Here is a 27,706-nt window from a genome sequence, read left to right as displayed (position 1 = left end):
TATCAGTGCACTTTCAATAGTTTATTAAAACAGAATAATCAAGAATTCCATTGAACTGCTAAAATAACTGACCATTGTCATAATACACTTCTATTCCATTATATCCCATCTTCCAAATAACCAAATACTCTCTCCTATCCTCATTCTCTGATTCCCAAAAATGAGTCTCAGGGTGTGAAAGATTTAAAAAAACAAGTTTTGTCAGACCGTGGAGAAAAATGCTTCCCAGCGTTGAGGGACCTTTGCAGAGATTACCCGCTAGCAATTTTCTATATTCTGTCACTTGAGCGCTAGGTTGTGTTCCTCTGCTGGTTGCAATTTTCCTAGTATAGAACAAGGCGAGTGGTGGTTTGTCAGGACCTGAACCATTTAGGGCTTTAAATGTTAAAACCAATACCTTGAATTCTACCCAGAAGCCCCCAGGCAGTGTGGGTATATCACAGTTCACTGAATTCGTGTAGTCCTAATGAACATAGTTCAGTCTGTTTTCACAACAATCTTCAGTTTCTGAATGGTCGTAAGGTATAGAGTGTTTGACAGTAATTTAATCTCAGGGTGACAAAGGCATGGATGAGTGCAACAAGGACCACTCTGAAATGGATGGTCATACTACAGCAGATGCATTCTCCAAAACTACTGCCTTTTCAGCCCAGGGTATAACAAGATGTTCAAATTACAGACCTGAGTTAAAAATAATAAATATAAATATATGTAGTTGACATAACAAGATAATACTTTGGGGTTGCTTCCAACAATCTAGTAACTATCTTATCTGGATTAAGCTTCAGCCAAGTAGCCCTCATCCAAACCCAAATCTCTGGTATAGACTGGATCAGTCACTGTACTGCACCTGCCAAATTGCCTGTAATGGAAATATACAACAGAGTCATCTGCATTAATGTAAACACTGTAAACCATCTTTCCACTTACTGCTCGACTTTGTTTCCAGGAAAAATCAGTTCGATTAAGTAAGGTATCTATTGCTTGGAATAGTTCTGCTGTGTTTAATTTTGCAGATGCTAAGGAGTTAGAGGCAAGAAAACCTTTCTTTGTCTGCTGCACAGCTGTAGCATATTTTAAAACAAAAAATCTTGATCATAATCACTTGGAGTCAAATCAGACTTCTTCCACTGGCTCTTCAGCTGTCTTCCCTCATATTTCATCCCTTGCAAGTCATCTGAAAATTATGGTGATTTTGAGAGTGTTTAGGAGCCTATCAATAGTGTTTGACAAAAGGTTTTTAAAATATCCAACTGATCATCAACAGACTGGCCCGTGCAGGGAACTGGACAATCCAGCAAGATTTTTCCTATAATTTGTTACACCCTTCTATGACATCTTTACATTCCTCACTTTATCCATATAGAGACCTAAAATCAGAGAGACAAATTATATTAGTAATTTCAAAAGCAGTGGGCCGAAGTATGCATGTTTCATTTTGTTAAGCAAAAATGTCACTTATCTTATCCAGATCAGAAAAAGAGTCTGTGGCTCAAAAACTTGACTCTCTCACCAGCAAAAGTTGGTCCATAAGAGAGATTTTCTCACCCACCTTGTCTCTACTTACCTTTCAGAAAGTCAAAGTAAAGGTTCTTGTTTTGAATACATTTTATGCTTAAAATGCTATTGCTTTTTTCCCCACCAGAAATTAGCCTGAACATTCGAGATCCTCCGACTAAAATTAACATTATTCCAGAAAAAATGGTTAAACCAGAGTGGAGATTACCTGAAGTTAGATATCGGTTTGTCACAAGGTAAAATAAAGGTTTGTCTTCTGTTATGTGTGAGCTAATGTTTTGCTAATTTATATTGAATTTTAAATGGGACTATTACAGGAAAACATATTACACCTTGTTTTGTCTTCCCTACTATTCTGCTCTGGGCACTATTTAGATATTTTTTCAGAGCATGTGAATTATAGGTCTTCAACAAGTACCAACAATTTCTCTTTAATTTTGTTTGTAGGTCAGAACTGGATTACTTACCGAACAATCATTGCTGTGATATTATTGGTCTTGTAATATTTGTAGGAAGGGCTGAACGAACAAAAAAGAGAGGTTTCTATAAACATTCTTTTCAATATTTATCAAATTATTACAATTGGGTGGAATGTTGTTTAATTTTTTTTTTTAAATTTTGTTTGTGCAGAATATGGTGAAGATTTTTGGCTACATCGCTGGGCACATGTTGTTGATGGAACATCAGACCAACCATTCGTACTGGAATTGTTTGCCACTTCTCAGCCGGATATATTTGAACATATTCACCCAAGTATTTATCATGCAATATTCTGACTATTAATATTTATTTCTGTTTACAGTATTTTTGTAGAAGAGCACCATTTTCAAACTCTAGGCATCTTTGCCGTGAATTCAAATTATCACTAAAACATCTCATCCCAAATCAGAAAATAAATGAGCAGTATGAAAATAGACCCAAACCATATCCACCTAAGCAAAAAATAGTCCTCATCATAGCAGTAACCTAGGTAAATAGATCTGGCCTATTTTGAACCAAGTTTGAGTGAATTCCAATTTGCAAGCCCTTTGCAGAAAACACCCTGCTGGTAGCCCCCTCTCTCAGGTCAAATGATTCCTCTGACTAATGGCGACAGTACTGTCCAGGGAAATAGACAGTCTCTCAGGCAGGCAAGTCCTAAGCCATGTAGAACTTTACAGATCAAAATTTACTCCTTAAACTCCAACCACAAACCAACAAGGAGCCAGTGCAGGTCACAGAGCACTCATGAGGTGTTCTCAGCATGCCGTACAAGTTAATACGATTGCTGGACTGTGCACACTCTTCAGTTTCCAAATGAAGCCCAAAGTAGAATGCATGATCTGGAGGTGATTGAGGCATGAATGATGGTATCAACATCTGCATCCAAAAGAACTGGTTGCAACCTCTTGGCCAGATGGAGGTGGAAAAACGTCTTCCTAGAAACAACTGCTTTGTGATTGGCTAACAAAAGCTGTGAAGTGGATTATTCTCCCTATACTGTAACTTTTAATATAAAATGGGCAGGTGTGTACCCTCAGTTACATGGACTATATTTTCCAGTTGCTATCAGCATCACCTCAGTTTTACATGCACTGCAGTTCTCATCCATGACCCAATTTTACCTAACTTTGGCATTTGTGAGAATAGGCTGGTTCTAGTCAGAGAGGGAGAGTGCTGAGTGTCATCAGGATGCGTGTAGTACATGCTGCTCTGCCCTTCCCAGGCACTCATGTACAGATTGAACAGGAGGGGTGTCAAAGTTGAAACTGTGGAACTGGACCTTTGAGTGTACTTATGGATGATGAGCAATATCCTAAAATTCTGGGATCTCTGAGCAAGTAAGGAACAGCCCTCTCCACTCCTGCTATTAGGGCCTGATCCAACACCCAATGGGAGACTTTCCATTGACTTAATTGGACTTTGGACCAGACTCTACTCACTAGAAAATAGTCTTAGCATTAAGGATATACCCTGCTCTTTCTCCTCTTTTTTTTTTTTTTTTTTAATTCTAAAATATTTGTAAAATAATACATATTAAGGCCTGACTTTCCAGTGATGTTGAACACCTATAACTCCCATTGAAGTGAATTGGTGCCACACATGCTCAGCACCTCTGAAAATCAGATATCTTATTTGGGTGTATAAATATGGATTTGTGTGCCAAACTTCAGTTTGAAAACTTTGGTGTAATTGTACTATGTGCTGAAGTATTAGACTGGGTAATAGAATACAAAGTATTTCCACCTTTAAGTCACTAGTTTATGTATAGAGCAGGTTGGGAAAGACTGTTAATTGGTTTGTGTGACAATGAGTTGGTGGCTTTAGCTCAGTTGCTGCCAGATAATTGTGCACACCATAAAAACCACAATCTCAGGTGGTACCCATGTTAGCTGTCCAAGGATTGAATGAACATTGGGAATTAACTATGCATTCACCCCAAAGAATTTTTTCCATGCCAAGGAAGAAACATATTTTTGGGGCAGCATGGGAAAACTTGCTCGTATTGGTTCTGTGGATACAGGGCTTCAGTTTTATTTAACATTGTGTTAGCTTGGCTGATATACCTTATTGACAATCTTTTTCTGATTGCTTCATCAAGATTTTTCAGACAATATCCTATTCTCTCATTTCTTCATTAAAGACTGTGAACTATATATTTCTCAGGGGGTGATGCTATTTCTTTTTGGACCACTGATTGTAACATCTTTTCAGAGGAACTTTTTTCCTCTGGTTTTTGGTACTTGTTGTCTCTTCTGCTTTGAATGCAGCTGAAATTGACAACTTCTTGTTTTGGCTATATCAATTTCAGTATCACAGAAAAATCTGTGATGAGATGACAGTTCCAGCCAAAGTAGCATGAAACCTTGAGAATAAATGGTGCTGTAGGGGGGAAGAAATTAACAACTATTTCTTGCACTTCGTGTGGCTTTTGGTTAAGGAGAAATGAGTTTGGAGGATTAGTTAGTAGGGCTATCCGGAAGATGAGAAATTCCATTCCAGTGCAGGCAAAAACGAGACCTTTCAAAATTTTTCATGGGAAAAACATGAGCGAGACTGACCCAAAAATAGCCAGTAGCCTTATACTTAGGGCACTCCATCTGGAATGTGGGAGACCTGGGTTCAACAGTTCAGCCTGGGTTCATATCCCAGAGAAGTGCCTGAACCCCTGGGATATACTCAGTCTCTCTCTCTCTTCTGAGTAATATTTAATTATTTATACAAAGTGGAACAGCAGCTCCACATATATGTGAAAGAGAGAAACTACTTGGGAAAGTGTTTTTTTTTTTTTTTTTAAATGCATCATTTTAATGTGAACACAAATCTTCGAGACACATCTATAGTGTTTAAAATTATGAAATATAAATTTAATTGTATCATGGGTCACCAAGGCCTGAATCCCACAAACACTTTACACACACGCTTAACTCCCATTGAAATCTTATTGCTTTAACAACTGTGAATCCAATAACATCTCCAAATTGTGAGGTCTAACTACAGAGTGAAAGTTTGAGCACATGGTTACGTGTTTGCAGGATCAAGAGTTAAGATACTTTTTTGTAGTGCATATTTAAAACTATTTTGGTATGGGTCAGCTTTGGAATCTTGATATACCACAAAAAGCTGAAATGATTTCTTTCTCTCTAGTGACATATTTGGTGTGTACACAGATGAGAGTGGTGCAGGACATCACTGAGAATACTCCCAGAACACTTTATCTTACAACTTCCAATGAGAGTCAGATGTTTATTACAGGTAAATAAAATATTCCTTTTAAATTAATTTTACATGACATATACTACATGGAGGTGTTATGTTCCTTGAGAAATGAGGTATTTCAGCTTGAAGATGTCCATAGTATTCCTAGATACAGAGGGAAAAACAATTTAGCTTTTAAAGTGGACTCCAATATCACACTGAGGCACGCCCTGTGTTGCTCCCTCCATGCAGAGAGGTATTTTACCAAAGCACCGCTTTTAAAATCCTCTGAGATTCAATACATTTTTCTCTTTTAGAACTCCAGGTTTCCTTCTTTTTTTTTTTTGTTTCTCTCACTCCTCCACGCCCACACAAAATACCTGTAATATTTAACTCCACTGGCTGGATTATAAACTTGAGACCAGTCCAGTTTCAGCATTCATAAATTGGCCTGTCCAGGAAGTAGTTAGGTTTCCTTCCTGTCTAAGGGAGATGTGCACAAGAAGACAAAAAGATTTGTATTTCTGGATGGAAGAAGTAAATTGAAGTAAAACTATTGAAACTTCATTATGCTGATGTCAAATGGACTCTAAACAAGCTCTGAGGAAAATATATGAGCCAATTGATATTGAAAGCCGGATCAGGACAGTTAGGAGTTGAAAGTATTGAGATTGAAATTAGAACAATGCAATGTATTAGCTGAAAGATGAGGTGCCTTTCCTCACTAACTCGAAACAGTACATTTTAAGAAATTATAATAATATAACCAGCAATTATGCTGTTGTTGGGCTGGTCTATCTGAAGACTCATTAGTTGCTTTAATACAGAATATTTTAAGAATTTGGCATTCCTACAACATCCAAGGAACCTTTTTAAAAATTGTAATTCATCTGTTGCTTTTTTCATAGATTCCAGCTTTCCATTCTACTGCAAAAAGGTCCAGTATAGCTATTAATCTTAAATTTAGACCAGTAAACATTCTTCCCCTGACACATGTTTTACTATCCAGTTTGTTCTTTCTTCAATATTCCTGATATGTCAGCCCATATAGGCAGATGGAAACAAGAAAATACACTCAAGTCATTTCTTTATAAAAGTATCTGGATGCCTCAGCACAGTCAGTTGTGTCTTCAGTAGAAGCTTCCACTTGGCTGAATCCGGTGTTTAGATTGTTAGCAGGATTAGCTACAAATCTTACTCTTGGCACAGGTATTTAGTTCTAGAGTTCGTTTCTCCCAAATGAAGGGCTTCTGATTTTTAGTTTCCTCTCACTTGCTTCCAGTATGTTAGCTACCGTGTTTTATATCCACCTTGCTCCTAAACCAGAGCCTCAGCTAGCATCTCAAAATCATCAGCTGAGACTGTTTTCAGCTCAACAGTCTATAAATTGGTCTATCTTGCTGCAGACACATTGGCAATAGGAAAATATTGGTCTTCTCTGATGAGGAAAAGGTAACTTTTTATGTTAAACACTGCTTCTTGTTCATCTTTTTTGTACTGTTGTGTGGAGAGAATATAACTAGCTAATTCTAGAAAGAATGTTTCACTGTTTTACTACACAAATGTTAGTATTTACGGTATCTAGGGTGAATGAGTGAGAGAGAACTCAAAGTGCCACATAAGAGTCCGATGACGCTGTTCAGAACTGGTAGAAGGGACATTTTTGTAGCAACTCTGACTTGGCTTTTTGTGTATATTAGTCTCATAGACTATAAGGTCAGAAGGGACAGTTATGATCTGCACAACCTGGCCACAGAACTTCACCCACCCACTCCTGCAATAGACCCCTAACTTAAGACTGAGTTATTGAAATAATAATGATCAAATAATGATTTAAAGATATTATTTAGTGTTCAGATATGACAGTTTATTAAAAAAGAATTTCCTTAATCTATTTGATCTTTTCATTTGAATATCCAAACCTTTTGTTTTAACAGGGTGGCACAAAGGCCAACCATATACCAGAGATGCTAAAGTGAAAAACTTTATCCAGTGGATTAAAACTCAAAGTGAAGTTGATCAAATGAAGAAAACTGTAATTGGTGGATACTATCCTTTCCCACCAGCACCAAATACTTTTTTGAAGTATTGTAAAAATAATAAAGGTATCCTACTCTGTACAAAATAGCTCCATTATGTGCATGCCTCTTTCTACTTGAGACTTAGTCACAAGTATTCAAAATTAGCGAGACTGATTGCTTTGCACCTGGATCATATCAATGGTTATATATTGGAATGTTATTCAAGGAAAAATCATTCTGTAGCTGCTGAAGATAGACTCTGACCAAGGCCTCTGCTGGTGTAAATGGTCATCTCTCTGTGCAGTGGAGCTTTGACAATTTACATCAGTTGAGAATCTGCATCTCTGAGTTTATACTCCATAGATGTTCTGTACCAACATCTGCTTCTGCTACATCTTCAGGCAATTTGAAAGTCTGTGTGAGATTGAAGAGCATAAGATGTGATAATGATAAATAACTTCAGCAGTAGTATGTTTAGCAGAACCTTGAATATTTAAGGTTATTCAGTATTAACACTGAGCTGGCTAAAAAGGTTTGCACCCCAAATATTCTGCAAATGAGAGATGAGAAAGCAGGAGGATTTAATTCCCTGAGAAATTCAATGTTAAGACAATTTAATCATTTAAATTTAGCAAGCAGGTCTTTCCAATTTTCTTTCGTGAATCCAACATTCATACTTTTTAGTGGTTTTGTATTTCTTTAAAACTCTTAAGTTTTTGGGAATTGCTCTTTTGCAGTTGAATCAGTTTTGAAAGCCATAAGTGAAATGGAGAGGGAGACTGAAGACCTGCACTACAGGGAGCACAAGCGCATTGCTGTTCAGGGGATAATTAGTGCTATAAGATATGTCAGCAATGCAGCTGAAGATGCCTCAGGAGTAGAACCAATTCAGGTACAGTACTTGAGAATTAATTGTATAGCACTTAAGATGCTGTGATTGTAATTACAATTGAGGTCTTTTGCACTTGAATTCAGAACCCACATACATTGTCTCTTGATTAACTGAATTTACCATTATGAGAGCAAAAGAAGTTTGAAAGTCATCGTTTAAATTTTAAAACTTAATGATTTACTTGTTTTCTGAGAGTGTTACAGTCTTCAATAAAAGTACGTGCTGTATAAAAGTTACTGAACTAACTGATTAAATTGTATGATTAAAGTTAATTTAGGTACTACTTTATTATAACCTGTCACTGCTAGACAGAGGTGGGTTTTTTTTTTTTAAAACTTGATTAGAGAGGATTTTCTGGAAAGCAAATCTGCAAGACACTATGATGGCGATACAAGATTTGAGATTAGGTATCCAATTCCTCAAAGTTATTGCAGGAAAACCAACTAGATATCAACCTTTTTGTAATTGAAGATGAAATAGCTGTAATTATTTAACTGTTGTTACAGGAAGATAAATTCCAGTCAACATCTCAAACAACTGTAAAAAACACTGGTATGTCAAAAAATGGTGTTAAGAAAGGAAAAAAGCAAAACCATACAAATAAAGAAGCTAATTCTGTAGTTGATTCACAGTGTGCTTCCCTGGAACAACAGCAACATCCAAGTATGTTAACCAGAAAGAGTCGAATCAAGAGAAAGATTGAACGCCGTAGAGAGGCTGAAAAGTAAGGCTTTTGCATAAAGTGTGGTTATATTTATCTACAGGAGATTAGTGAAATTAATTGTGTGTGTGGGTGTGTAAAAGAGAGAGATTTTTTTAAAAGAACCTACATGTTAGGAGTACAAGTCCTCTGAAAGGCAACTGACTGCAACTGTAAGCAACCCAATTTAAAAATGGTAATCCTTCTTCCTTATAGATCCAGTCTTGTTCCCATTAGAGTCAAAGAAAGTAGGATTGGGCCTTAAAAGCCTATATGTGTGAGATTTTCCAAAGTGGCCAGAGTTGACAGGTAGCCTATTGTTCATGTTCACAGTGGTCTGACTAAAACGAAATGCATGTGGATGGGCCTGCACTACTTTGCTATCAGACAGATTTTGACATAAAAGGTAGTTAACTGTCAATGAACAGCTGAGGAGCTAATGCCAGTTACAGCAGTGAAGAAAAGTTTTTTCCAAAGTATGTAGAATCAAGAAATAGCTGTGGAAGAAAGTAAAGATGCTCAGATCTTTTCAAAAGCTGTCTTGAAAAAGATAGATGTGGAATTGATTGAAAAACCTTTATGAAGAAAAATTGATTGGAAAACTGAACTTATATGTTTGCCAACAGCAGTAGCAATTGTTAGGATACAGTGTTCTCTCTTCTAAAAATGTTTGCACTTGTCTTTTAATTCTAATTGAGATAAAATTATGAAGTTTTGTTAGTAACCTGAGGATATTGACATCTTTATATCAAACAGATGAACTTTATAAAAAATGATATTTTTACTGTTTTAAGGAAGAGAGACCTGTCTGTTTTTGTGTCTACATGTCCATATTTCACACGATCTGCAAGCAAGAAAGTCAAGTGAGTGGTGTAGTCTTCATTGTTTCCAGTAATTGTATTGATAAGATACATTTGTATATAAATTAAATTTGCAAAGGACAAGAATTTGTCACTAAATTTTAAATGGAAATAAAATGAAAGAAAGGAATAAGAAGGCATTGATATCTGATGTTCCCCTCCCAGACACTATTTCTAGTTCTAACATACTGGAGCACTTTACTAAGAAAGAAATGACTTAGATTGTGTTATTATGTTTATTATAGTAGTGCTTATGGACTACCCAAATATGGGGCTCCATTATGCTAGTCACTGTACAAACACAGTAGTGAAGAGTCATTACCCAAAGAGCTTACAAACTAAGTAGATGAGATACGCAGGGTAGGGGATAGGGGTATAACATGCAAGTAGAGTGAGCAATATGATGGTGTCAAGCATCACGTTAGTTCCACAATATTGGTGGGTGAGGTTTAGTTAGGAGGGGATAAGGTAAATGGAAGGATAAGTAAAGGGAGGGTGGGCATTGGAAAAAAAAAGGTGACGGGAAGTAGGAGGCTATGAAGAGCAGGTATGGAGGCAGGCTGAAATGAAGGGTCTATATGGGAGGAGATTGACCAAACAGCCAGTCAGCACAGTGCAGTGAATGTAAACTGGTTATGTCTGGAACCATGTCCTTGATGTTTAGAAAGCTCCAGGCATATTGTGTGTACTACCATAAATAAATAGCATAAATACAGTAGCAGCCTACTTAATTTTCTCATAACTCCTCTATACTGTTCAACATTATTTTCACTTCCTGATAAATACATAACTGTTTACAGCTTCTACAGATGTTACTTTACGATCTTTCTTCAGCTAAAGTACAGGGGTGATGCATCACATAACACAGTGAGCACTTAAGAACTTGACTAGCTCAGCTTCTTCCTGCCATTGCAAAGGTGTTCAGAGAAGAGTTATAGTAGCTATTTGGGAGACTGAGGTGGGGGAAAATGCCTTTGGAAAGGTTGGACTCCACATGCAGGCCCATCAGGCTGAGTTGAATCCTAAGCTGGGAAGTTTTCCTGTATTACTTTCTGATTTGTTCATTTCTTTTACTTTCTTGTTATATACGCTATCCCTTGAGGAAAAGACCTTACTGACTGTAACTTTGTAAGCTAAAGGAATGATTCTGCAGCTAATCATCCTCATTGCCTCTTGCTGTATTCTTGCAACTATTATATTAGTTCTCAGTCATCTGAACTGCTGGTTCTGAATTTATTTTTTCTCCAAAAACATACATTTCAAAGGATTACCATTCTTTATTATATACTTGTGACATTATCTAAGGTGCAATCTGGACTGTTGAATAGCTGTTCCCTCAAGTCTCCAACCTAGGGAGCCTTTTACACTGCTTTGTTGTAAGAACAATCACTCCTGGTCTGCTCACACACTGCATCCAGCGTGTAAATTACTCCCAGCTACACTGTGGGAGTGCTGTGCTTGCCACTCTTGTATTCAACTGCAGAGCAAACCAGCAAATTCCCAGTCCCAGACTTTCCCTCAGAAATGTGTGTCTTGTACTGCCCAGCCCTCTTCTGGACAACACAAGCTTGTATACAGTGTGTCATTTTATTAATCGAAAATGATTTGCACAAATTCTGTTATCTCAAATGGAGTTACCCAAATGCATCGGTCCAAGCACACTGGTTTAGATAAAACAGTAAAACAAGATTATTAACTTCAGAAAGATAGATTTAAAGTGATTACAAGTAGGGAGGTGTAAAAGTCAGAATTGGTTACAAAAAATAAAAGGTAAAATGCAACTAATACGTAACTTAACAAGCTAAGTGAATTCACAGCAAAAGTCTCTCTCACCACATGCTTCAGCAGTTTTACTGGCTGAAATCCTTTCATATTGGATTTCTCCCTCAGTCCTCAGGTGTCATGGCTGCCATGGGTAGAGAGAAAGAGAGGAATAACTTGGGGCATCTGTCCCCCATTTTATACTTCTTTGAGAATCATTTTCAGCTGGGGTTCAGGGACAAAGTCTGTGGGGATGGGAACCTCCAGCTGTTTCTTTGCCAAGATGTAAATTTCTCCTTACATCATTTTTCCTGTCAAAGAATGGCCACTTAACCAGGTGATGGTTCATTTAATTTCATTGACACCTGGCTGAGGCATCAGTTTGCCTTTTGTTTTTGAGGAAGGGGTTTATGGCTATTTTTCTAAAATTGGAACACGTCTCAATAATGTCATACAGTAGAATTTTATGTATTACAATGTTGCCACATATATTTTACCAGGACAGTAATGATCAGCAAATTGAGTTTTCAAATGATACCTCACAAGGCATACTTTGCACAAAATTTATAATAGTGTTGTAAAAGGGGTGAACATAGTCTGTATCTCTATCACAATATTCCAGCATCAAGCTTAGAAGGAGCTCTCACAACTCTAAATTTCTGCACCATTGGACCTAGCATGTGGCATCATGAATGCTCTAAGAATCTTGAGAGACGTGGCAGTCTACTTGTCCTGATTAAGAGTCAGTTGGACTACAGTGCTTTTTATACACAAGGAGGAACAGGATCATGCCTACTGAGTGCAGAAGCTCTGTGGTTTGAGAACAGTCCCACAAGAGACATTCCTGGGGGTCACCTGTCAGGAAAAACAAACACTAAAACACAGAACATGCATTAACGTGCATTAAAGGTGTCTTACACAGGTTGTGTAGATCAACTCGTAGTGATCAGATATTTCTGGAGTTGGGTGACAGTCAAGCTAGTTCTCTTTGGAGAATAATACTGATGTTCTGAACAAGCATTTCTGCATTTGCTTGTGATGAGAGGATCGTGTGTGCCTTCCCACCAATATCTGTGGTATCAAGGGTCCTGACTAGGCTGAACAAAAATAAATGTTTATTTATAAACTCATAGATTTTAAGGCCAGAAGCTATCATTGTGATAATCAAGTCTGACCTCCTGCTTATCGCAGGCCATGGAACTTTACCCACCCACTGCTGTAATGGATCCAGAGCCTGTGGCTGAATTACTGAAGTCCTCAAATCATGATTTAAAGACTTCAAGTTACAGAGAATCCACCATTTAATCTAGTTTAAACAAGCAAGTAACAATGCTGCAGAGGAGGTGAAAAACAAACCCCAAAGTCTCTGCCAGTCTGACCTGGGGGAAAATTCCTTCCTGATCCCAAATATGGCAATCAGTTGAACCCTGAGTGTGTTGGCAACACCCACCAGTCAGACACCTGGCAAAGAATTATGTATAGTAACTCAGAGTCTTCCCCATCTAGTGCCCCCTCTCCTGTCATTGGGGAATATTGTTACTAGCAGTTGCAGATTGCCTACATCATACCATCCTTTCCATACATTTATCAAGCTCTGTCTTAAAACAAGTTAGGTTTTTTGCCCCTCACTGCTCCCCTTGGAAGGCTGTTCCAGAACTTCACTCATCTGATGGTTAGAAATCTTCATCTAATTTCAAGCCTAAACTTGTTAATGACCAGTTTATATCCATTTGTTTCAACACTGGTGCTTAACTTAAGTAACTCCTCTCCGTCCCTGGTATTTATCCCTCTGATGTATTTATCAAGAGCAATTATATCTCCCCTCATGCTTTGTTTAGTTAAGCTAACCAAGCCAAGCTCCTTGAATCTCCTCTCATAAAATAGGTTTTCTATTCCTCTGATCATCCTAGTAGCCCTTTTCTGCACTTGTTTGAATTCATATTTCTTAAAATGGGAGACCAGAATTGCACACAATATTCCAGATGAAGTGTCACCAATGCTTTGTATAATAGCAAAACACTTCCCGATCTCTGTTTGGAAATACCTCGCCTGATGTATTCTAGGACTGCATTAGCTCTTCTTCACAGCTGCCTCACAAAGGTGGCTCATGGTCATCCTGTGATCAACCAGTACACCCAGGTCTTTCTCCTACTGTCACTTCCAACTGATATGTCCCCAACTTATAGCGCAAAATTCTTGTTAATTCGTAAATGCATGACCTAGCATTTTGCACTATTAAATTTCATCCTATTTCTATTACTCCAGTTGTCAAGGTTGTCTTGTATGATATTCCAGTCCTCTTCTTTATTGGCAATACTTCCCAACTTTGTCATCTGCAAGTTTAATAAGCGCACTCCCGCTTTTTGTGTGAAGGTAATGAATGAAAATGTTAAATAAGATCAATTCCAAGATCAGTCCCTGAGGAACTCCACTAGTAACCTCCTTCCACCTTGACAGTTCATCTTTCAGCGTGACCCATGCTAGTCTCCCTTTTAACCAGTTCCTTATCCACCTTTCAGTTCCCATATTAATCCCCACTTCTCCAGTGTAACTAATAATTTCACATGTTTTATTTTTCATGATAAACATAGGTTTATTATTTTAATGACAGTATCATGGTACCATTTAAATCAACGTTGACATAGGCATAGTCTTAGAATATAGCTGTCAGTTTTAGGTGTATTTCCTGAGGCTCCGCAACCCATTTGATCATGCTGACATTCAGTCACAGCTACCTACTTTTCTTTTGATCACATCCTGTCCCACTGTTCAGGAAACAAGGAGTATGTGGGGCATGATTACATTACACTAATGCAACTGCTTGATTGAGTCTTTCATCTTCCTCTATCTAATTGAATACTGTTTTCTTTGACAGTACTTTTAAAGTAAATTCTGTGTGCATGTGGATTTTTTTAGCATTTTGAACTATTGCTTCTTAAACCGGAAGCTTTGCTTTCAAGGCAAAATTTTCAATAGGAGCCCTGGCTGAGGACAACTAATGTGTGCAGAACAGTTAAGTAGCTACTGTTATAACTGCTCAGTTTGAACATCTGAGTTCTTGTGCGCCTAAAGTTAGAAACCAAGATTAAGATCACTTTAATACTTGGCCCACAGGGTGAAGGTATTGTTTTATTAAACATGTTTTTTCCTTTTCCTAAACTCCTTAATGAAAGTAAAGCTGAGAAGACTAATGTATACTCTCTTCCACTCTTAAATAGCATTAAAGGGTATTTATTAAAAATATTAGTCATACAAAATTTTGAATATTTAACCTTTGGTCTAAAATGTTTAAAACCTCAAAGTAAGAAAATATTACCTTTTTATTTGTAACTTTGAAATTCTTTACCTTCTTGGATCATTTTGACCCTTAATATTACCATAACATAATTGTAGCTTTTGTTATTAGAACTTCTGTATAACCTCATAGGTTGGCATTGTTGTTTACATAGCAAATAAAGACAGTCTTTTTTTTGTAAATTTATCATCTAAATTGATTGATGGTTGGCTAGATAAAAAGTGTAGAGACAAAGCAAGGGAGAAAGGAATACACAGAACTAAGAGCTGGGGTTAGTGTGGTACAATATGTATCATTTAGTTCGCTAGGGGTGTGTGTGTGTTTTTAGTTCTTTGTGGGAGGGAACTGTTTAAAGGAAGTTAAAGGATGGTTGTTGGAGGATTAGTTTAGTTTTCACAACTAAGTGAAATTATGATTTAAAAAAAAAATCAGTTCACTTTATTGAGATTATTGTCATGGCAGGATAACATGTAAAATCTGAGGGAATGTTTATTTGGAACCTTGTTTTGCCATTTTAGATTCTAGAGTGATGTTCTGGCTCCAGGTTTTCATTGCTGCTTTGTGCCTTCAACCACTGATGTGTGCTGAAATTAAAGTACAATAGCACACCCTGGAGCCTTCCTAGAATTAGACCATAAACAGGTTTCTGTACTTTGACATTCAGCTCTGCTTCTGTCAATACCAGACACGCAGTTTTCAGCAAGTTTCCGCTAGAGGGCGAGAAATGCTGCTTTTAATGTAAAACATTTTCCTGTAGAGTTCACTGATTCACATAGTAAGAAATGCTTTTAGCTTTGAACTTTGAGAAGGTTATGCTGAACAAGATGATTCTAGTTATCTCAAATGTTCTGTAGCTCAATGTCCAAGTGATCTTTATCAATAAAAAGAACTCTTATCAAAGTCTGGAGTTTGTGCTTTCTAATTATTAGAAGTTATGGGTTTTTTATAATGTGGTCACCCAAATGCACACCTTTAGTTTTAGCTGAAGCCTGAAAACCTCAGAACTGACTCTGTTTTTTTCTTTATAGCTTGCATGAATTTCAGCAAAAAGATTCTGTTCCAGAACAAAATATCCTGGCTGTGCCTGACACTTTACAGCCAGATAGAGGTATGTGGCTAAATATTTTGTTATGCTATGATCATTTTAGTATTTTACAAAAGATGTCGGGATAGACCCTCTCTGCTCAGGCCCAAAATGGGGGGACAAAGGTAATATACCACCTTTACATCACTTGTCCCCACCATCCTAGAGCTGGTTCAGCCCTCAACACAATTTAGAGAAGCCCCAGATCTGTTCTTTGAATCCAGCTGCAAGTCTCTAAGGAACCATTCTGGCAACTAGGTATTGTGCCTTTTCCCTCTGATGTGACCCTGACACATGCTAAAGGCTGGCTGTAGGGGTAGTATAAAGCAATTGTATTGCTCTATGCCACTGTGCAAGAGGAATCTTTAATGTCTCCTTAAACTGGCTTTGAGTCTGTTGCATCTCTGGAGCAGCCCAAAGCAGAGCAGAGGATCTCGTCTCTGTTTTTGTTGGTGGTATTGTAGTAGTGGTCCAAATTATTTCCAAATGCAGGAAAACCATCCTTGGTCATAAGAGTACATTCTTTAAAAGTCTCACTAAGTATGGGGAAAGGTAGTAACATACAAGCAACTAATCATGATGATAAGAGTTACACATTTTATTAGCTATATGTTTGGGGTTTTGGTTTGTTTTTTTTAAGGTAAACACATTAAAATTTCCCTATCTCGTTCTTCACCTATATTTGAAAGTTAAATCTAGATATTTTAAACCGATATTTTCTCAAATTATATTTGTTCCCACTGTGGACTTAGTAAGTTTACTGTCAACACATGTAGACTCTCTCTCATTCCGTGTGGATATTTTGGCTTATTTTCTTTTGTCTACATCTGTGTAGACTGAATTTAGTCTGAGTTGTGATATTTCTTCTAGAATCTGCCCGGTTCTGATGTCCGTCTCCAAAGCTAACATCCCTTCACTTTCCTTCTCCTTCAAAACATCTGTCGTGTTTTGGTTTTTTTTGCATTTCAGGCTTCAGTTCTCTTAATATATTGTACGCATATCCTTCATAAGTTGCTATTATATAGTATATTGATGATCTATCCCATTCTGTTACTTTACTGATTTTTGCATCACTGTGAGCTTTTAATATATTAGAATTTTAAATGATATAGAAACCTCCAAATTATTGTAAATCTAAAACATCTAACCAGGCAAAGTAGAATTCTGATCATTTAAAAACAAACAAACAAACAAACAAACAGCATCCTGCATTATATTAAGATCTGTTCTCAAATAATAAAAAAAACCTTTTACCTTAAGCAAGCTTGAAAAATTATTTTATATTTTTATTCAGATCTGATTTGTTGGGAGATTGACTTATGAGCATTCCCGCCTGTCATTTTTTAGCAGGAATTCTGGATAGTTATAGGTGTTAGTTATGGTGCTATCAGGTAGATATAAATACAGTATCATGAAAAACATAACTTATTTGAACGGTTTCAATAAATGTTCATATTAATACATTAGATGTAGAAAGGACAAATAGGCTATTTGAAGTATGAAATACTGCAGTAGAATGTCACAGCATGATACCTGTTTACTCGTCATCTTAAACAAAAATATTTTAGGTCTGTCATTTAGCTGCATTGACATCCTTGCAAGCCATAGGATCAGAGTTCTACAGGAGATGGAGAAAGGTAGTAAATGTTCCTGAGTTATGATTGTATTTGGAATTCCGGAAGTAAGTCAGATGTTCAGAGTCTTTGACATAAATCCTTTCATCACTTCCACAACATGGACTTTATGTAAGTGGATTGAGTCAGTTACTATTTTGAGTGCAATGTGTAAGTTAGTGAATCTCTACATCTTTCTCTCCTCTCAAAAGTGTTCTCAACTGGAGTTACTAGCTCTTCAAAACATGGTCTGTTTAGCATGATACACAACTAAATTGGGTTCTAATAAACATACAGTAGCTTAAATGAAGGCCACTTCTGTTTAAACAAAACAAATCATTTCTGTCCTTTATGTGCAATAATTGAAGTACAGTAACCTTGGATATGGAGCTAGCAATGCTAATAGATGGATTGGGATGGGAGCTGTAATTTTCTTCCATTGTCAGTCCCAGTGGAATTATTAACAATATACAGTGTGAATTTGGGGCCTACCTGGAGGTTTTTTGTTGTATAAACCCACAATTATTTAGACGGTGTATTATCAATGTATATCTGCTACTCTTTCATGGTATATGTACCTTTTCATTTATACATTCCTTGGTGTTTCCAATCTTCTAATTCTTCAGTCTATCAAAATGACCAAATGATTACTTTTTTGTGTGGTTTTTTTTGTTTTTTACACAACTTCTGAGAGAATGCAGCAGAATGGATACTGTTTGTCCAAAATTGCAATGTAGTTTACAGTAATCTGTACCATGCATGTCAATAAATTAAATATCACTCCCTCCCTTTTCCCTTCACTGATACACATGAATCTCAGTTGCCACATAAAAATGCAGAGGAGCTGTTGTGAACCTCATTGTGCTATTGCTATGGTCCCAGGAAAAATGAAGAGAGCCTTTCTGTAGCAAATACTTGCAGGGGAAACAGCCAGTGATTCAGTGGCCACTAAAGAAGGCTTTTCTTCCTCCAAGGTTATTTAAAAGCATTAGCTGCCACTTCCATTTGTTAGTGGCTTCTTTCCCTCATCTTCATCTTGCGGTGCCCTCCAGCTACAGTAGGACTCCGAGTGATCTTCCTGCTTCCACAAATCAGCTTCTTGGATAGGAGGGCACGTTTACATTTAATGTACGTGAAAACCCAACCTAGAAGGTGAGATTTGGCCTGTCTGCTTGCTATGTGTGCACTTCTTCCCCGGATGTCATCAGAGCAGTGCTCCCTAACCCTTACCTCAATTAGGTAAAAAATAACAAACAAACCAGTTCTCTAAAACTAAATAATTAAATCATTAACAAAACGCTTAAAAGATTGATTGAACTTAATCTTTTTTAAAAAGCGGTGTTGAGTTGAAAAATTAGCATATCTCATTTTTTGCTTTTACTATTTTACTGAACATGGTACAATGGAAAAAATGATGGCAGTTCAAGCTTTAAACAGAACCTGGAACATAACCTTAAAGCTGACACTGACTTGATTCAACTAACAATTGGTGGTGAGACTGGTATTTTTAGTAGCCATGTAGGTGGAATATCAAATTAAATGCTAACCTTTCTCATGAACAGAACATCTGTTATGTATTATAAATAATTATACTGAACCTTTAAAAAAAAAAAAAAAAAAGCCTTCTATGCACTAACTGCAGCCAAAATGTGCTTTACTTTAGTTGTTTTTAGTGACAGATCATGCAATCAGATGTTCATGATGGCATTTGTATATATTAGACTGGCAAAGAAAGTGTGGTATCTGCTGCAGAGAGCTCTCTCCGGCCAGCTGGGCTTCAGATATTTACTTTTTCTTTTTAAATGCCATCATTCTCTTAAATATGGATTTCAGCATCTCACCATTCAGTAGCAAATGGCTGTAATTTCTGTTGTCCTGTCCTAATTTTCACATCTATTTGTGTTCATTCAAATATGAGTGTACAAATAGGACAACATGCAAATTACAGCCCCAAGATATAAAGAGAGGAAAGTGAGAGAAGGCATGCTTGAAGTTTGAGAAGGAGAGAGATTTTTAATCCTGGCATTTACATCCTAGCAGTTTTTAACTTTAATACCATAAAATCCTGCAAATAAAGTCTTCACACTTATTCTAGAGGATGGTAGTTGCAGTACTTTTCTTTCTTCTCTTAATGTAATTATATAGAATATCCCAGTAGAATTTCTTTTCAGCCAGTTATCTTTCTAACCAGATGTGGGTGTTTAATTGCGCAAAATTAAAAACGGCAATAGAATTAAATTTAACAGTTGGTATGCTGCACCACTGATACAACGTAGCACTGGCAAAGAGATGGAGTTCTAAGAGCCAGGATTTTCATGGAATGTCCAGCAATGTACATTTTCCCAGTGATAGTTCAATATGCTGCTTTATAAATGTAAAAGGTGAAAAGCAACTGTTCTATAATCAAGCAGCTAAGTGTTCTTTGTTAGTTTTTTGAGATGTCATGGTTTTCAATTTCATTTAACTCATCCATATTTAATAGTAATTTTTCCCTGTCCAATGCATGATAACCTTAATCATCCATATAATAAACGGAGAGAGTTTATGAATGGGGGACAATGGTGGTTGTAAACTTACTATTCACTCCAATTTTGTGAGAAAAGTCCTGCTCTATGTTCTGCACAAGTATTCTCCAGACACTACTCAAACCTTTTTGCAGTTTCTTAGGCCCACCAGTTTTCCTTACTTTTCATCATAATTCGTTGTCTCTCATCTAATACAGTAATGCTTGTGTTGTACTCTGCTTGTTTAATGTTCTTCCTCTTGGGTGTTGCTGTTTTCAGTTTAGCCATATCCTGGTGTTTTCAATTCTTTGGCACAGCTAAAGCTCCTTTGTAATAACTACTGCAGTGCTTCCTGTGAAGCAGTGAGGAAATTTGCACATTCATTTCTTGTTACTGAATTAGAAATAGGAAAAAAAAAAAGTTTTCATAGTATTGTATCAGGATGGAAACACTATCTGCGGGGAGGGCAAGAGAAGATGGGGAGAACGGGAAAAATAATCGGATATTTCAGAATGGGCCTTTTGTAAGCTCACAGAATAGGGACTTGCCTACAGAATTGGGAGTAATGGTTTATTTGAAGTTTTTTCAGCTCTTAGTCAGCAGGTTACATATAATGGTAAAGACATAGGGACTACAGTTAGCTATATAACTGGGACACTGCACAATATACATTTATAAGGTAACAGCCAATAGTCTTCATTGCATTCAGATATATTGTACAAAAGATAGTAAAGCACAGCATCAGAGAGTACCTAATTTTTACACTTCCAAGTGTTGGTGAAACAAAGTGACTGAGGAGATGACTGATCCTTACCCACCCAAAAGCAAACAATAAATGGCACCCTTCAACCAATAATTATTTTTACTACTAGTCTGGTCTTCAGACTGTAGCTGGAAAAAAACCTATTTACTAACAGTCCAGCCTTAGCTTAATTCTTTATGCATTCTTTGTTTTGATTTTTCCACCTATATTTTCATGTTTGACTTAAGTATTAATCTCTCTGTTACATTTTTGCTTTTCCTAGTAATTGGTGAGGTGGTGTGGTTTTTCTCATTGCATATTGATCAACTAAATATTTAATGTATTTATAATAGCAGACAAAGAGGGAACGAGTGACACACCTGAAATAGAAGAGATGGGAAGGACTTGTCATGATTCATGGCAAAGTGATCTGTGGACAATGGTGAAAGACAACTTAATAGATCACTTGCATTACTGCACTGTGTTCCTAGAAAGCATCCCACGTAAATTTGATTATATGCACAAAGAATTCCTTATGCAGCAATACAATCTACATCCAGCAGTACACAAGCCAAACGAACACAGAACAAATAAAAAAATTCATGAATTTAAAAGTGCCAGTGGTCTTGGGCACTATGAAGTGACTATACTGGGTAAGTGACAATTAGTAGTTCAATTTTTTTTTTTAAAGAAATCCTAGCAATTGTTAGCATTCTTCAACAAACTTGTTAACATGTTTAACAGATTGCTGTTTAACTTTCTGTGAAGTTGAATGGATACTTTAGTGTAATTTGCACATTATGCTAAATTAAGAAATGAGTTTCTTTTTATATGCAATCTTGTTAAAAGTACAAACTATGAATTTTTTTAAAGGATAATATTAAGGAGACATCAGTCCAAACTCCATAGTTAAGGCTGAGCTGAGTTTTGCACTAAAAGCAGGGATTCTCCAGACTTGCAACGCATTTTGAGAACAGCATTAGTTTTCTGATAATTAACAAATTTTCTTTTGATTTGAGTTAGAAGACCCATTTTAAAATTAATTTAAAGAAAGTTAGAATTTGGTGTTGGATGTTTCTTTGTTTAAAATAGAACAAAACAAATTCTTCAAACTGTTCAACATAGCAGTTTGAAAAACAGCATTACATTTTTGTGGAAAATATCCTGGTTTTTTTACTTGAAATTGTAAACTTGAAAGTTGCTTACTAGCTTTACTTTCCATGCAGTTAAAATTCACTTAAATCTTGTTTCTGGGCTACATTTGAAGAAACTGGGTTGCAATTAAGATATTACCATTTGTTTATATGGCTACGTCCGAATTTTCCGCCATCAGATCGATTTCCCTGGATCGACTGAGCAGTCAGTGAAGACCCGCTCAGTTGATCCAGAAATCGACATATTAAGACCACCTTCTCAAGTGGCGTAGTGCTGTGTTGACAGGAATGCGGTTCCTGTCAGCACAGTGCAGTGAAGATAGCGCACAGAAGAGAAGCAGAGAAGTCGACAGGAGTTATGCAAGTTTTTTGCGTAGCTTGCATAACTCCGGTCGACTGCCGCCGAATCTTGGAGGTAAGTGTAGACAAGCCCTATGTAAGTGTTAGGATTAAAGACTGGCCTGGTTCAGTAGGTCAGATCATTCTTAAGGGGGGCTATTTTGACAACAGTGATAATTTAACCAGTCATCACGCTTCTTCTCCAGCTAATTTATATGCTGGTGATCTGTTCGTTGAAATTAGTTGGTGTAAAAGGAACTATACATGTGTTTCAAGAGTAATCCTTTGACGATTGGTTCCAGCTGTCATTGCTCTTAATCGTGGCTGCATGCTAGTAAATTAAGGGCTGGATTCACCCATGTTTTCCAGTGACTTTTTGCTACTTCAGAGTAGCACAAAGCAGCCAAAATATACTAGTGAAATGGTCCTCAAACATTTAAAATTAAATATTTAAAGTTCAAAGTTTAATAGTATCATGATGTTACTGTTGTCTTTGCGCTTATTCCATCTTCATGTATTATATTTCTAGTAATTAAACAAGGAAACTCCCAGGTAAAAATTGTTAAACTGAAATTCAGACTGAGTATGTATTAGTAACTTAAGAGTGCAACAATAATAATAGGTTTGGGGTGACTATAAGCATTACAAACCTAGGAAATGGAGTTAAGGTTAAATTTAAAAGATATCCGAACACATTTATGGGCAGGATATGTATAGTTAAGATACCCAAGCAACCTTAACTCTCGGTCTTGCAGTGACATCATGGGGACAGAGAGGGAAACCTCTTTGAAAATTGGTTTCATGTACTGAGACTACAAATATCATAAAATCCCTTAATGCAATAACCATATTTTTATGATGGTCTATTAAAATATAAATTACATATAACATGTAATGTTAGTATGCATGTATAAGTGTACATATTGTATGGTTATTGCATGGCATCAATTCAAATATACATGTTGTATACATGTATAACTGCATATTTTTCTGTTGCAGTTTACTTAGTTGATCTGAGATTGCTTAACACATAATGGCAACAGAGGGTTATGGGTGAATATCTTATGACTACTTGCATATGTTCAGACTGGAATAGCTTGGTTTAAATGTAGTAAATGGTTTTTAAAAAAAAATGTATTGAAGAGAAGTAGGTGGGGTGCATGAAACTATTGCAAACTGAAGGTGAGATATTCTGCTAAGGTAATTATCTCTCAACAGGTATAAACCATGATGTGGCTATAGATGTTGCATTCCTACCTATATTTTGTCCTGAAGATCCCCATTTATTTCGAATAGAGGATATTCAGAATGATACATTATTATCCTGTATGAGTTGCACCTCTGTGTGTCAGCAGGAAACCACTAGCAGTGAAAGGCTTTATGACACATTTCCACTTTCAAGTAAGAATTGCTATCACTGGTATTACTCATTTATCCTTTTCTTCTTTTATCTCTAAATTTAAGCATTGTTATTGTATACAGGTCCCTGCTTATAAGTCAGGCATCCCTTCTCATAGGATACACGTGTATTTTCATTTAACACCTTGACTAAATACTGTAGACATGAAGCCAGTCTTCACTGGGCCTACTTGTTTGCACCCATAAGTTACTAGGTATAAATAAGGACTCTAGGAAGTTAGATATCTAAGTACCTGCTACACACACATTGAAGCACTTCTAGATGACCTGTATTGTGCCTGCAGTTATTTGCTTGTACAAAATTGTGCCAGCAGAGAAGCCAGGTTTTAGTAATATTTGGCCCAGAGTCTGATCCATAAATGGAGCACTACAGCTTTCAATCATTCATTCCTAGTTCAGGGGTGGCATTTCAAGGAGCCAGCACTCAGCTAGTGCAACTCACAACAAGTAAAAGCTTTTTGTACTGTTAATTGTCTTTTAAACTACAATTCCATGTTCTGTCTGCCCACAAAAAATGTTAGAGAGTTCATGTTTGTACCACACTTCAAACATGTAAAGTGCTCATGTAAACGCTGGGGATTATCAATCACAAATAGAAACAACACTAAGTCCATCTTTTTGCTTGCCCCATACCAAAGTACTTGAATACCTTCTACATCTAAGGATTTATGACAACGTTTCTAATTTGTTTATCTACGATTTCAACTTTGGTTCAGTCTGTATAAATAATGAAGTATCTGCCAATCTGTAGTATTTCATCTTATCAATGTAAATTTTTCTTTGGAGTTTTGTCCCAATTATTCTAGGTAAACATGTACAGCGTATTGTACAAAATGCTAGCTAAATATTTGTTTTGCTATACACGTGTATATACACACTATCTGTGTTTGGCTCCTAGATGAAACTATAAAAGCGGCAGTTGACCTAGACAGACAACATGTCATCTGTATCTTGGACATCTGTCATTTGGGTGAAGATAAAGTGGAAGTCTTTCTGAACAAAATTTATAAAGTAATGGAGACTGATGTGAACCTTGTGTAATTTAATAATTTGTTTTATTGACATTATCCATGTATTGTTGGAGGGGAGGAAAATAAAACTTTTGTAACTTACAATACACGCTCTTCATACTGCCACTTTCTAGAGCTGAGAGAGCTAAGCAGTTCCAGTGTTATGGCGTGTTCTGACAGAACAATTGTAATGGTAGTCAATACAATTGAGAAGGAAGGTTCATTGCCTTTTATCTGAAGGCATTGGAACACAGTGTTATAAATGTGGCTTAGTGCTAATTATTTTTATACCTCTATTGCTTTTGTGTAACACATTGAGTACTGCAGGCAGCTCCCAAGTGGCAGATTTTTTGTACATGTTTCATCATTAAGCAAAGAGAATGGGGAATGGAATGTACAACCAAATTCTGTCGTCTGTCAATGGGAGTTGCCTGCATATATGCATGGGAAGAATTTGGCCTTAAGTCACTTATGTGACTGTGTCCCTAGGTGGTAGGAATTTAAAATCATTGCCATCTGACAGTTCGTCAAGATGGTCATGTGAAATGAAATAGCAGTCTCAGTCCAGTTCCTAAAGAAAACGTGGCTGCATCACAGAAACTTGCCACGTCAGTTGTACCCTTATTTGTAATTTCAGTAGAGCCAAAGGACTTAATTTGCACAGATTGAGAATTATCTTTGCTCTATAAAAGAGTCCCTCTGGGCAGTTTGAGACATCCATAGACAGTTGGTGGAGAGAAGTTTGCCCAGACAGTGGCATACCTGTTCTGTGGATAGAAGCCACCTGTTTTCAGTACTCTCAGTTCTGCTCCATAACATTAAATTAACTAAAAAAGGAAGGCACTTCTTGCACATATTGTTAGATTTTTAGAAGCATTATTGGACACAGGGCCAAAGTCTGAATATTGTTTGTTCACTTAGAACGCTATTGTGTGCTACCACATGGGTATCCAGTAAGGTTTTAGTGTGTCTTAACGATTTTTAACATTTTATTTGTAGAAGAATATTAATATAAATGTCCTGGTTAGTGAAAGTTAATAGGGTAAAACATTTGTGCTTTATATCTTTCTGTACTGTATTTTGTATTTATATGTATGATATGGTATAGGCTCTAGGGGTCTAATAAGAGAGTCTGGCACCTGTACTTGCTATTTCAAACTGAGCCATGCTGACTATGCCAGCAGATATTTTAAAGTAGATATACCTCAAATAGAAGCTTAATTATAAGGAAACCAGCATTTCAAGATCAAATTTGTAAAGTAATTATGATTTTGTAATAGAAATGACACAGTAGACACTTGTACAGAGTTACCATATTTTATTATTAGTTCTAGTCACTCTGCCCTCTTCCTTTTTGTTGTTTCACAGTGCTTCCATTGCATGTAGTAAAACCCAGCAACGGCTCTGCCTGCTTTGCCTCACTGCATAGCAGTGTACACTTAATATTGTACTTATCCCTTGACGCTTGGTGTCTTAACTGTTAAAAGCAAATTCTAAATTATGTACGCTGTGTGGTATTTAAAGTATGTCATTTTATTTTAGATCTGTGATATCTGAAATGTATCAAAAGACAACACAAAAAAGACTATAATATATATATATATAGGCAAAAATGGGTAACCTCCATTCTTTGCAAATAATCCATTCACTATTTTGTTTCATAAAGTGCAACTAACTGTAAGATTAAAAATGCTAAGAAACTACGGTCCTGTTGATAAAAATCATAACATTTTGTTAAGCCTCAAAAACAGGGCTTTGTAGAATCTTTTCATACCCTAGGGATCATTCGTTCACCTTTGGAATACAGCCATTACAGAAGTGGAATGTTACCAGAGCCTTGTGTATTCCCTAACTCTGGAATTCACACTCTATATATCAATTGTACTCCACAATCTTAGCTCTTATTTTCTTTTTATAAATGTTTCTACCCTTCATAGTTACAAAGAAAAGCATAGAAAGGACAATTGAGTGTAAACCAATGCAATGAGGTCTGCCTGTATATGGAGAAAGAGCTATTGTTTTAGGCTAACAGGTGTCAGCTATGCAAATTTATTTGTGTGCGTGGTTAACTCTGAAATTTAAAGATTACATACAGTCTGTGGAAAATTGAAAATGAGGACAGCTTAAGTAAAAGAAATAATAGAAGCCTTTGTTATTTGCTGTATTTATTTAATTTTATTGTATAATTGAATAAAACAATCTGGTTTTTAAATGTATCCGAAGCTGTTGTAGAATTTCCACCAGAGAGCTGCATAATCTAAGAATCTTGCAGGAGAATTTTAGGTCCAACTTGCCTCAAAGTATGCAAGGCACCTAGTATTGCAGCCGTTCTGGGCCTGCAACACTACCTTTTTTTTGCAATGATTTCCAGTGGCTTCATCTATTTTCCCTTGGTTTCATTGCCTTCATTTTCCAATAGACCATTCTTCGAAGAGAGCCATTTTTTAACGTGTTTCTATGTGCATTTTCCAATGATGGAGGTAATCCCTTTGTAGAAAAATCCATTGGAAAGCATAGTGAAGAATATATGTGTAATTGCAGCATACGTTGTGTGGTATTGATTCTGCTCTCCATTAAATATGCAGTACTTCTCCATCCCCTATTGGCTTCAAAGGGAATTACAGAGATTTATCTGAGGTCAGAATTGGCAGGCAAATACTCCCTGACATTGGAACTAGAAAATAGGAACTTTAACTAGTCATAGTAGAAAGGGACAAACCCTGGGGCATGCCACATTGGGAAGTGGAGTCTGATATAATAACAAGCAAGACACATCAAAGAAGTTAAAAGGTATGACAATGATATGACAGAGAAATTGTGGTTTAAATGAGGAATAAGTGATTTTTAAACCAGTTCCAGTACATCCATATTATTTGTCTGCACTGCTGCAACTAAATTAGATTTTTTTTCTAAAAATCAATCCAGTTACACCAGTGTCAGCTTTTTAATATAGAAAAGCCCTGAATCTCAGGCAGGCTGAGTGAGAAAAAGAGAAATGCAAGGCTTGGGGGAATCTTGGACATATTCTATCTCATTTAATTCTTCCACTGTATAAGATTAGAAAAGTTATGCAGACCCTTTCTTTTTTAAATCTTGTTTTTAAGGAGATCTTTTAA

General features: G+C 36.6%; 1 protein-coding gene across 3 annotated transcripts in view; it reads left to right on the top strand.

Annotated features, from left to right (window-relative positions):
* RADX (RPA1 related single stranded DNA binding protein, X-linked) overlaps positions 1–26,806 on the top strand; it is a 33,372-nt gene extending 6,566 nt beyond the window's left edge. The window contains exons 4-15 of one of the 3 annotated variants that reach the window (XM_067548144.1): positions 1,646–1,754; positions 1,966–2,057; positions 2,149–2,271; positions 5,146–5,253; positions 7,134–7,301; positions 7,955–8,109; positions 8,742–8,833; positions 9,604–9,672; positions 15,754–15,833; positions 21,022–21,321; positions 23,380–23,562; positions 24,479–26,806. In XM_067548144.1, coding sequence (XP_067404245.1) covers positions 1,646–1,754; positions 1,966–2,057; positions 2,149–2,271; positions 5,146–5,253; positions 7,134–7,301; positions 7,955–8,109; positions 8,742–8,833; positions 9,604–9,672; positions 15,754–15,833; positions 21,022–21,321; positions 23,380–23,562; positions 24,479–24,621 — 1,622 coding nt within the window. In that variant the 3' untranslated portion in view covers positions 24,622–26,806. Of the gene's footprint in view, positions 1–1,645; positions 1,755–1,965; positions 2,058–2,148; positions 2,272–5,145; positions 5,254–7,133; positions 7,302–7,954; positions 8,110–8,615; positions 8,834–9,603; positions 9,673–15,753; positions 15,834–17,377; positions 17,555–21,021; positions 21,322–23,379; positions 23,563–24,478 lie in introns of those variants that run through there. The other 2 variants (XM_067548143.1, XR_010919695.1) reach the window with 2 other exon arrangements.
* The last annotated feature ends 900 nt before the right edge of the window (positions 26,807–27,706 follow it).

The sequence above is a fragment of the Emydura macquarii genome, unplaced genomic scaffold (assembly GCF_026122565.2).
Source record: "Emydura macquarii macquarii isolate MOO-44397 ecotype Brisbane River unplaced genomic scaffold, CSIRO-AGI_Emac_v2 contig_1253, whole genome shotgun sequence".
NCBI lineage: Eukaryota > Metazoa > Chordata > Testudines > Chelidae > Emydura > Emydura macquarii.
This window is presented reverse-complemented; position numbering and strand designations above follow the sequence as displayed.